The sequence below is a fragment of the Sturnus vulgaris genome, chromosome 4 (assembly GCF_052056855.1).
Source record: "Sturnus vulgaris isolate bStuVul1 chromosome 4, bStuVul1.hap1, whole genome shotgun sequence".
Taxonomy (NCBI): Eukaryota; Metazoa; Chordata; class Aves; order Passeriformes; family Sturnidae; genus Sturnus; species Sturnus vulgaris.
Genome location: NC_142246.1, coordinates 63324152 through 63336384, shown reverse-complemented (window position 1 = coordinate 63336384; position 12233 = coordinate 63324152). Strand labels below are relative to the sequence as shown.

General features: G+C 42.4%; 1 protein-coding gene and 1 long non-coding RNA gene across 3 annotated transcripts; one reads left to right on the top strand and one right to left on the bottom strand.

Annotated features, from left to right (window-relative positions):
* Positions 1-1982: 1982 nt before the first annotated feature.
* COQ2 (coenzyme Q2, polyprenyltransferase) lies at positions 1983-10471 on the bottom strand. 2 transcript variants are annotated; one of them, XM_088164106.1, is made up of 7 exons: positions 10417-10471; positions 9450-9616; positions 7000-7121; positions 6681-6766; positions 5632-5765; positions 4988-5176; positions 1983-2506 (listed from the first exon to the last, which is right to left on the bottom strand). In XM_088164106.1, the coding sequence occupies exons 1-7, from the start codon at positions 10454-10456 to the stop codon at positions 2351-2353; spliced, it is 894 nt and encodes a 297-aa protein (XP_088020232.1). In that variant the 5' UTR covers positions 10457-10471; the 3' UTR covers positions 1983-2350. The 2 variants fall into 2 exon arrangements, with proteins under 2 accessions (XP_088020232.1, XP_014734421.2); XM_014878935.2 differs by lacking the exon at positions 10417-10471 and adding an exon at positions 9709-9964.
* Positions 9484-10669, top strand: LOC148224043 (uncharacterized). Its single transcript, XR_015803372.1, has 2 exons — positions 9484-9599; positions 10464-10669. It is a non-coding gene; the product is annotated as an uncharacterized LOC148224043 (long non-coding RNA).
* The last annotated feature ends 1564 nt before the right edge of the window (positions 10670-12233 follow it).

Sequence of the window (12233 nt, the reverse complement as noted above, 5' to 3'; positions counted from 1 at the left end):
ATTTACCAAGAAATACTGATAGCAGAACCCAGGCAGAGTTTGCCTTGGCTGACCCTCCTCTGACGAGTCTTCTCCTTGGGAAATGGGTGTGTGAGAGCTCCCTTGTGCCACGGTGAGCAGCAGGCTTCTGTGGCAAAGATCCAGCCCCACCCTGCAGGTTTCCAATGCCTTGGCAATCTCTCCCTTTTTCCCTGAAGGAGCAGCACCCTCACCTTTACAGGGCTGATCCTGGACAAAGGGCTCGTGTTGCTTTGATACACCCTTCTACAAAGCACAACACACAGGTGCTGGTACAGAGCTTTCTGTTTCACTGAGCAACTGGAGGCGTTCCAGTTTGTCACTGTTAGGGACTTTTGACCTTCCTGCTTCCTAAAAAAAGCATTTGTTATCTCAACATCCTGTGGAGGAATACTTGGACAAGGAGGTGGGAGAGAAAGGCAAGGTTTGATAGTGGAGAAGAAACTTCCAGAGGACGGTGTTTTCTGCAAGAGCACACTTAATAAAAAGCTGGTGCTTAGAGACAGGAGTATTTGAAAACATTTTAAGAAACTGTATCCAATTACAGCAGAGAGTAAGTGAATCTTAGCGAAGACTTGGAATAGAATACCTTGGGAATGAAGGGAGGAGATATATCTGAGAGCAGATCCAATCAGGAAGGTTTTAGCCAGGAAGCAGCTCGGCCTTTAGCTCTTCTGCTCTTTAAAAACCACTAATTTCTGTGAATTAATCATAAAATGCTCATGCAATTAACACCTTCGGTAGCCTTTATCTCCTTTGCACTTCAAAAATTATTTATTTCCTTGTATTAATCATAAAATTTTCACCAATTTAATATCCTCAGTATTACTGCCTGGAACCTAAATCTTTCTGTTTTTCAGGCAATGAACCTAAAATACAGCTATTGTCTTATCTGTGTAAAATGAAATTAAGATGAATTTGGAAAACTCCCACTGAAAATATGAAATTATTTTCAAGTTCCAGACATGAGGACTGGTTAGAAACGTTAATTTCTATTCTATTTATCAACACCTTTTTTCTCCTCTCATTTTAAGACAAACACTTGTAAACACCAGTCATCAGACAAAGCACACCAGAAGGTTCAAAGGCACTACAAAATTTGAGCTCTTCCCCAGTCTGAGCTATTTAAAGACACTTCAGTATGTTAAAAACAGATTAATAGCTTTTGCCACCACCTCACAAAAGTAACACTACTAGTACTGAGAAACTGATCCATACTGGTCCCTTATAAGACTTTTCAATTACTAGTAAATGACTAATAAACAATGTTCAAGATGGATGCATCAAATTCTCCCTCTACAAAATACAGCTATGTCACATAACTGATCAGAAGCTTATTGTTTTTCAGTATTAAACTGCTTTTCTTCAACTTAACACTTTCTCCACTCCAGAAATACAAACCCTGTTTAAGAACAACTTCTGTGTAAAGGCCATTTAGTTAGCCTGCACTTGCTATTTTTAATGTTTCCAGGCATTCCCCTAGAAACAAGTTTTTCCTGTAAGACTACAAATAAAACCGGTAGGCATAAGTCAAAACAAGCGGAATTAAAAAATAAAAATAAGAAAATGTCAACAGTTTGCATGACAAATTTGTAGCCCAGGGTCAACCACTGTTCACACACATTGGCAACAGCTCTGGGCTGCTCTGTTTTTGTTTTCAGTCCTTAGTCTGTGTTTAAATCACTCTTGACAAACAAGCTCAGCTCAGTCTCTGCAACTTTGCAGAAGCCTGTCCTTTTCACATGGAAAGCATCTGCTACAGCAATCTCAGCAAGAGCAGAAAATCTTCTTCAATACTTCTCTATTGACTCCTTTTTGTGGACCTCACACAATCAAGAGTCCTGACTGATCCTCAACATCCCAGGAGAAAAACAACTCTCATAACAAAGAGAGTTAGTGCAACTCTTCCACGCAGCAAGCTCAACTCAAACTGAAAATTACCTTTGTAATAAACCAGACCATCAAACATGTACAGCCAGATTTTATTTACATCCAGAAATCATTTTGCATTTTTACCCGTGCTGTCACTAAGAGACACCTGCTTCATATAAAATCTTGGATTCACAGTCTCCAGAGCTTGACAGAAGTTTGCTGCTACTACACAGGACCAGCAGAAGAGCTTCACTTTTTGGAGCTTCTATGCAGATTGGAGTTACTCCCAGACAACCAAAACTTGTAGAATTATCTCAATTGCATGATTTGAGAAACAAGAATGTTTCCACCAGCTTTTATAAACAAACAATATAAAGCAACTATATTTATATTAAAAGTGCTTTCCTTCTTCCAATACTTACACTTCAGCTAGACTAAAATATCAATATAGTGATTTCAACTATCTGTTCTCTGAAGGCTCTTCTACATTTTTAAAGTCTTTTTGTTTCCACAGATTTCCAAGCACAATCCCTATGAAGAGCAGAATTCCTACAGTACGATTTGAAGCAAATTTTTTCCAACAGTCTTCAGGCTTGTCTATGTCCAAAGTGTAGATCTGCAAAAGCACAGTATAACATTATTAGAGGATTATTATTCTGCAGACTCATAAGTATCTGACACACCACAAAATGATTTGCAACTTCAAAAAATTATTCTTAAACTCTGAAGTCTACACTTACCTCCACAAGAAACAGGAATACTCTGTGCTTAATTTTTTTTTTGCATAACTGGCATGGGTGTCTGACACAGATCTTTTCAACACACAGCAGAAAAGTCAAGGATCTCATATAAACATGATTCCCAAACCATCTCAATGGAAGACTATATAAACAGCCCAGTTACTGGGGTGACTCGTTTGATATTTAAAAGTGCAAAAATATCTAGGCATGTAAATAAGTTTCTCTGAGATTTTCCTCAGTAGGTTGCCACCTAATTCTTCCATGCAACTTTAAATAAAAAGGAATGCACTTTTCCATCTCTGTGCAAGGTGTTGTTCCATGTTTCAGTAGAGACAAGGCACTGGAGAGCCAGCAGTGAACCAGGGTAACTGGAAAGCACAAGGAAGTGCCAGGCCCTGCCTTGCCACACAGGGCTTGTTTCAGTCCAGTTGCTCTTGGCCAAGTTCATGCAATTCTCTTTCAAACAAGAACCAGAACACCTGCAACAGCAGCCAGAAGCAAGGCTTGGCTTACCCAGCATGGCTGCTCTCTGCTGTGAGTCACAACTAAAAGTGGAAAAAAAAACCCATAAAACCAAACCTCACCCCCCCAAAGAAAAAAAGCCCACAAAAAACAACCTAAAAGGTATAGCAAGAGCAAATTTACTGAAAAAATATTCCCAAAACCAAAATTTGGTGCACAAGTCTTGAGAATGATAACAAGAGGAAATGTTGAGCAAAATGAGTGAAAGGATTAACAGAGGAGGAGCTCCTAAAACTTCAAACCTTGTACTTCAGCCTTGGAAAAAGTTAAAACAGAAAGTATTTGACTGAAAGAAGTGAAACCTTCCCCAGGAAATCTGCTTCATTTGTGACTGTAGAGAGAAATCAGGGTTGGGTCCTGGTCAAATAATCAAAAACACTCTTCACAAGCTTCTAAAATAGGATGTGACCCACACCCTTAAGAACCTGTCAGCTATTCAGACACTATGAACTTGAAACACTGAGCTGAAAAATTAAACTCAGCAGCCACGCTATTCTTTCAGAAACACAAGGAAAGTAGATGTTGTTTTTCCACTGGCGCACTTCATGAGAGGGATATAATTTGACATCATCATGACCCAAATTCCTCTACCTCAGGCAAAAATTCAGTGAACCAAGGAAATCTTGGCAATTCTTGTCCTCAAGCATCTTATTCAGCTTTCTAAACTCAGTTAAGGACATAATCAGAAACCTTGAATAAGAAGATAAGCACGAAAATGTTTAAGCAGGACTAAGATTAAAATAATCCCCCAAAAAGAAGCTACTCTGTGGTACACAGAACAGTTCTGCTCTTGTGACTTTGGCACTCTACACAACTGTGAACCCTCCATCACTTACACTCATTAGTCTGCATCCTCACTTGCAAAGATCCTTAAAAGTGGTTTCTATTCATGACAAAACTACAGCATAAAGGCTCTCTGACAATTCAAACTGAAAATGATCATGCAGTGGATATAGTATTCTTTCCCTCATACATTTCCAAGCACAGTCACTATGAAAACAGTGGCTGACTGCCAGAGTAAATCACCACAAGAATTCTCTCAGAGATATGTTTAATATCCATTACCTGCATGAGCTCCACCCATTAAAATGCAATATTGCAATCAATATCCTTTATAAAAAGTTCCATATTACCACAGATTTAACTGCTCAGACTACCAATGGTTTTACTATTGCAACACACAAACCTCTGCTATCACTTACCTATCAAGCCCAGCAATTAATCTTTGAATAGACTGACTTGTCACTTACTAGAAGACTGTGTAACACAGTTGTTAGGATTCAGAAAGAACAAGATAACAAGACCCTGTCTGCATCCTTTACTGACAAAGCTAATTCCTTCCTTTCTGTTATTCATAAAAGTTTCTAAATGAATGCAACTACAAGACTGAACTGGATTGTTCCCTGCTGTAAAGAGTACTCTTTAGAACTGTTCAATTAGCATAAAATTATTATATTAACGTCTGCTATTATGTGTGCCAGACACTGCAAGAGCTGAATCAGAACAGTCAACACCACAGTATTCTGCAGCACATTGAAGTGAGTTGATGCTGGCAGTGAGAAGAAAACCCTTTCCTTGAGATCCCAGTTTAATATGCAACACTTCTGTTGGTTACAAATAGACAGAAACTCAGTGCTCCACTGTTTGTGGTCAGGACTGAAGGTCTCCTCAACCAAAAGGTCTGCAAAAGGTACTTCAGAAGACCAAGAAGATTTTAGCTCTCTTTACAGGAACTGTTTTTCATGGGTAGCTCACAAACCGATAGGGGTTGAAAAGCCCTCTGATTTCTTACTAAGAACTTCCCCACGGAAAAAGTATAAATAAACCCATCAAACCTGGTATGCCAGGTGAGCCCCTACAGCAGCCACAGCCGAGTAATATGGGAAGGTCTGGTTGCAATTCATCCCTGCCACGCACAGACTCAGGAGCATGGCCAGGCTGAAGCCACTGAGCCACTGCTTTGTGTCCTCCTTGAACTGCAGGGCAGTTGACTTCACACCAATCATGATGTCGTCCCTCTTATCCTGGAATGAAAAGATGAATTACCACAAAATCCATAATCCAGTGTCACTTCATAAGAAAAATAAAAATGGGGGATTTGCTTAAATTTTCAATGCTTCTTATAGGAACCAAATTTAGGGAAGTTGTAGGTCCCCACATCAAAATTTAAACTAGAAGCTTGGTCTTAGAGCTGCTTTAGTAGCCAAGAGTTAATACCAACGTCAAAGTTATTTACACAAAGCAAAAGCATAAGAGCACAAAGAGCATTGTACTTCCATCTTTCCACCTGATTTGTAAAACCTTGGCAAACAGCAATAAAACATTGAAGGGCTGGGACTTCCTTGGTGCTGCTTCAGCTCAGCTGAGGGTGAAGAACTTCAAGAGGTTAGTTCTGCTGTTTGACAACAAATTTGTAAACAAAACACACAAACTTGTGTGTTTAAACACAGGGATCTGGAATGTCTCACTGTTGCCCTACCTGATGTGCATAAATGGTGTCATACACCAGTGTCCACATGACTCCAGCAAAGTACAAGGGCAAGCACACAGACCACTCACACGACCCTCTGATGGCAGACCAGCCAAGAAGGGCTCCCCAATTAAATGTAAGTCCTAAAAACATTAAGAGAATTTTTAAAAAGAGACGTTACAACTATGCCAGGAGCAATTAAATATGATTTATTTCAGAGTGTATCATATCAGCAGCTTTTTTGCATAATACCAACATCTTTATTTTTCTACCACTTATTTTCAGGCAGGTAATAAATATAAATAATTTGACATTAAATACTCTGGACATGTAAGGAAATGTATGGACATGTATGCCACACATTTTCCCCTAGTTTGAATTTGACTTCATTAGTGTAGGGGAACATTTGCACAGAATATTCCAGAATACTCAAACAACAGGTCTGAAGGTAAAATGTTCTGATGTCAGTGTAACAAAAGATGTCAGCATAACTGGCTGCAAAACAGTACACAGCAGCCAACTATGGTACTCCTAGGCTTAAAATGACAATTTTGGTAAAAAATCTGCTGAAGACAGTTGGAATGCGAGAGCCAATATACACAGGTATGTTTTAGTAGCTCAACCTAAAATACAAGCACCATCAGTAACTTTTCAGGAGTAATTTTAGAAGCCAAAGACTGAAATGCTTAAATCTGTATTTAAGAAGGGTTTTTGAAATAACCCCAAAACTATAGCTCACTCTCAAATGACAAATATTTATTTCCTTCCTACTCTTCTTCCTCCTATCTCCATCAAAACAAGAAACTGATTTCTAACCAAAAAAATCCCCAAAAAACAAAACAAACAAACAAACAAAAAACCCACCAAAGCCACACATCAATTCTGATGCCTGACATAAATTAAGAAGCTTTTGGCCCAACAGAGCTTTGTCTGTAAGGTATTTCTATTTTGATGTAAAGTTGTAAAAACTCAGATTGCTAAAGCTCAAGTACCAATTTACAAAACACCCCAAAAACTACAGCTGAAATTAAAAAAAATAGAAAATATTTCCATCTCACCCAAAACTAGCTGTGGCCAATATGTTATTCTCTTCATCAGAGGGTAGGTGATCACAAGGGATAAAGAGGCTGCTCCTAGAATGATACTGCAAAGAGTACCAAGAGGATTACTGTTTGCCAGGCTAAAGATCAGTAGATGTAGTGCAGCATTGCAAGAGCTCTACATGGTACTGACCTAATTCTCTTCCTTTCAATTACAATTCCATGACTAGAAACCTCCTCCCTCTGATCCCAACACTTTTTCTACTCAAAATCTCTGTGCTTAACTCAGCACCCAGAACCAGACTTTAAAAAAAACAAAAGATAACTCATACATCACCTGTAGTAATTCAAACACAGAAGCACACAGAGTGCCAGGCTGAGCTGTCCCCCGAGAAAAACCAAGGACTGGAAAGTGGAGATATCTCCAGCTGCCAGGGGCCTGCTTGCTGTCCTTGCAACCTAAAAAATGGAAATAATATTACTACCAGGTACTTCTGTAACTGATGGGCAATTTACAATGTTTGTTTCCTATTTTCTGAAGAGAAACGAAAGGGCCCTAAATCTGTTGTTTACTTTTGTTTCTCTCTAATGGCATTTTCAGAATCCAGTCCCACTGATGTGAAGTTAATCGCTGCAAAAAGACAATTAATTTAATCCCAGCTGGGATACAGTGGAGTTTAGAAACTCTGTCTGGAACAAGAAATCATACAAGGTAAACTGAAGAAAGAAACAATTATCAGAAAAAAAAAAAAGATGAAATAAATGAATGGTGAGTTACTCGACCAATGCAAAAAAAAAAACCCTAAATGACTGAATTTCACCTCAACAGGAGGAAGAATTTCTCTACAGTGAGGGTGGCAACCCCTTGAACAGGCTGCCCAGGGAAGTCGTGGGTCTCCCACTCTGGAGACATTCCAAATCCCACCCGGATGTGTACCTGTATCACCTGCTCCAGGTGATCCTGCCTTGGCAGGGGTTGGACTGGATGATCTCCAGAAATCCCTTCTAACCCTAACAATTCCGTGAAATTGTGCATGTTGATGAAAATCATGCCAAGTCTATTCAAAGAGGTTCAAAAGCCAACTTTTTACAGAATATTATGTACATATAAAGTTTCTTGCCTATGCTTGAATAATGTGAATTTAAATAAACACTTTTAGCTTGCTCTTCCCCCGGCCACCAGGTTATGTTAACACCAAATACTGCTTTTGGAGTTTAAATATGCATTTAACATATCTGTGACGAATTCCACTGCACAGTGCAACCAAATGTGGAATGTTTCATTTAAAGAAAACATGTCCCAAATATTCAGTAGCACAAAATCTAACCCCAAACCACCATCACTTACACCACCCAACATCCTGCTGTTGGCCTGGCCTCTATGGCACTTGTGTTGAAGGCAGCCTTTTAAAGTATCCCAGAAAAAGCTGTGAAGGCAATTTTTGAAACTTTCCATCTGACCACATCACATAAAGGGTAAATTAAATCGTTGTATTGAAATTCCCTCTTAAATATCACACTCCCACATCAAATCTGTTTAGCATATGCAGTTGTTAACACCTTCCAAACCCTAAAGCATCCAAAGCTGCCATAAACCCCATCCTGACTCCCTTCCCAACAGCACAAATACAAGTACCATACTAAGAACTTCCCATACTGGATTGGCTCACTATTCTGTGTGTTGCAGGGCTGAAACCCAAACCCCAAAACCACAGGTGCGATACAGGAACACAAAACAGGAGGTGCAAACAGTGACACATCAGCAGGATGTTCCTCCCCAAGCCTGCACCTGTGCAAGTTTCAAAATCTGACACTGGGCACTGCCTTTTGCTTATCTCCCTCTTCTGAACAAATAGGAGACGAGAAATGAAAAATACAACCTAATAGAACGGGATTAGCTCAGGGCTGGGAGCAATACTCTGAAAAGCCAAAATTAACAATACAAGGAAACACTGCTCCTAAAATTAAGAAGAAAAGTCGTTCTTGGACAGATTGTAATTAGCAAGTGTAGCAAGAAAGTGTTACTTGGTTTGTTCTGTCCTTTAAAACAAAGTTGAGAAATAAACTTGTTCAAGTACTGCTTACAACTGACAGCAGCATATATTTCACCTTACAAAGAGATGAGTATTCTAGAAGACTTATTACAGTCCTGGACAGAGAAATGTTATATGAAATAAAATATTTTCTACTATTTTTGGAGGAAAAGAGGCAAGTTAATTGTGTGTATCTCAGACAAAAACATGGAACGTGAACCTGGAGCAAGGAATCACTGGTGATGTTCAAGGCTTCAGGGCTTTCAAGATCCTTGGTGCTTGGCTGAGAAAAGCATCTGTTAAGTGCAGTCTCCCTCCTGGAAACATTCCAAACCCACCTGGATGCGTTCCTGTGTAACCTGCTCTAGGTGAGTTGGCCCTGTCAAGGAAGTTGAACAAGATCATCTCCCAAAGTCCCTTCCACCCCTAAAAATTCTGTGATGATGGAGATGAGTGGGCATGTGCTTGGTTCACTGAATCACAGAAGGGCTTGGCTTGGAAGGAGACCCTAAAGATCACCTCGTGCTGTGGGCAGAGACACTTTTCGCTAGACCAGATTACTCGCAGCCCCATCCAACTCGGCCTTGAACACTTCAGGAATGGGCCACCTACAACTTCTCTGGGCAACCTGCTCCCATGCCTCACCATCCTCAGAGGGAAGAATTTCTCCCTAACATGTAATCTAAACCCTCTCTTTCAGCTGGAAGCCATGCCCCCTTGGCTGCTGCAAGCAGCCTCGCCCCAGGCTCTCTACCTGTCTGTCATAGTCGCGGTCCCACATGTCATTGATGGTGCAGCCGGCCCCCCGCATGAGCACGGCCCCCACGCCGAACAGCGACAGCATGCGCCAGTCCGGCAGGCAGCCGGGCGCGGCCGCCAGCCCGATGCTCCAGGTGCACGGCAGGTACAGCAGCCACGTCCCTGCGGGGAGACAAAACCCGCGGGCGGGCTCAGCGGGGAACGGGAGGCCACGGTGAGGGGCACGGGGCCCCGACCCTCCCGGCCGCGCTCACCGGCGGGCTGGTGCAGCCGCATCAGCCGCAGGTAGGGCTGCAGCGGGGCCGGCGCGGCGCGCACCAGCTCGGCCGCCGAGAAGCTGCGCGGCCCCAGGGGTGCGGCGGGACGGCGGAGCAGCAGCGGTGGGGCGGCGGCGAGGGGCGGGCAGGCGGCGCGGAGCCCCGGGATGCCCCGGAGCCCGAGGGTGCCCCGGCACAGCCGCGCCAGCAGCGCCGCCGCCATCTTAGCGCCGCCCCGCCGGCGGGACGGGGTCAGGCGGCGCTGCGCATGCGCGGCGCCCTCAGGAGCCCCGCGCCGGGGCTGAGGCGGGCGGGGGTAGACTCAGGGAAATCTTCGTCCGCGAAACTTAACGTGATCGTTCTTGACATAGGTCTTATCTCCAAAACCCTTCCTCACTGTAGGTAATTAAAACAAAAACAAAATCAGATTTCCCATGTGGCCTTTGTGTCTGTTCTCGCTCCCTCAGTTCTCCCACCTCCTGCGTGAGGGGCTGAAACGCTAAGGGTTAATGGCTCCGACAATCAGCGAGCTGCAAAAGCAGCGGGCTCTTGGCTGAGGCCGGGTTTGCACTCCCCGAGCCGGAGGGGAGGAGGAGAAGCCTTGAGGTGTGTGTTAGGAAACCTCAGACCTGCATAAGAACAGCCCTCAGGGCCATAACAATCCACCTTGGCTTCGGGACAGGGGAGGTGCCTGGGCATTCTCACCCGAACTAGATTGTGTATTAAGCCTCTTCATGAACTTCATATTTCAGGGACTTCCCCCATCCCTGGTGGATCAAGACTGCGATCAGCGCACCTGAAAATACAATGTATCAATCAAGTCTCGTTGCTGGTGGTGTTATCCGTGCAGAAAAATCCACCGCATCAGAGGTTTACGTCCAAAAAGGAGACAGAGAAGTCCTCTAACTTTATTCGAATAAAGGCAGAGGCCATGGGGCATTGCCCTGGCATCTCTCAAGTTGTTGGAGGACGTGGCTTCCTTTTAATCCTATTTTCCCGGCCGCACGACCCTCTTCCTTTCCCCATTGACTGAGGTACTTGAGAGGTACAGGCTGCCCGAATCGGCTAATACCTATCCCCTTCTAATATGCACAACATCCCTCCCCCCACCGCCTCTTTGTTTGTATCTCTAAGTCCAGGAATTTAGCACGGCCTTGGATGAGCAAGTCTGTGTCAATTAGTAACATTCCTCTCAAATTTATGGTTACTCCTGTTGCTTCTTTCGCCTATCAGTATCTAGCTTTTCCTACAGGCAGACTCACAGTTTGCTTGTGAAGACACATTCTTCTCATTCCTTTCATGTCTTTCCACTATCTTGTCCTTTCTCTTTGTTTTCCTTATATATTTTCTTAGATAATATCTTTATACTATTCTATTGTTGTGTTTCTATAGATAATAACTTCATACCTCCTTTCCATCATTCTCAACTAAACCTGCTGTATATAGACTCCAGTCATTCAAGTGTCATTTCACTCTTATCCACCCCAAGGGACCCATTAACAAGAACCTCAGTTACCTTACCTTCAGGGTCATAACACCAACTGAGGAGTTACTGCATAAACCAGAGAGCAGGGGACAGAGTCATAAAACCTTTTCTTTGCATGACATGGTTTCAGTTTTCAAAATGCCCCCAGATCTGGTGCTGAAAGATTCCTTGGGGAGTTCATTGTCCTTGTGGAGTATAAATTTTTTTGCATGACACACTTCCTTCAGCTTGAACAAATCACACACTGGTAGAAAACAATGGAAACCACTTGGAACTTTAATTTCCCAAGATGCTGACTAGCAGGAGGAAGTGAAATATGAATGCGATGGAGAAGTGACTTTAATGTTTTGCCATTTATTGTTTTAATGAGCAGTACTTCACAGCGATAAAACGATTTGCACAGGACCCTAAAGGAAAGAGTTGCTCAACTCTGATGAAGAATAACTAATCATCTAAGCTCAATTTCACGGTGATAAGGTCATCATAGGCTTTATTCAGATATAGACAAGTACCTGAGGTGTATTTGAATGGTGAGTCCTGGCAACAAATCCCCACAGCTTCTCTGCCTGCCACGTCCATGGGAACATGGATGCTGTGATTGTCACCAGGTGGGTGCTTCCCTACAAACACTGCTTTGGGTATTTTTTATGTGTGATGTGGCTAGAAAACCCTGGACTACCTGCAGAAAATTTTTAGAGTTCGTGGAAGTAGAGCAGAAAAGTAAACTTTCACGAAGTAAACTTTTACAGTTACTGTCACAGTATTTATATTCAAAATAAAGCGGCCTGGCCCTTCACTGAAAGATAATCTAGGGAATAGCTCAGACTTATAAAGCCCCGCTGTCTTGTTTAGCTCACATCTGAATTGATGGTCAAAATATCTCTAACTCTAAGGAGATTATCAGTTTCTTTATTTTCACGTACACAAATGACCCCCTGTACCAAAGTGTAATGCAAATTACTTCACCTTCCAGGAACTGACAGGAAATCCAGCGTGAGTAATCTGACCTCCAGAGTCAGAAGGGCAAAAGTGAATT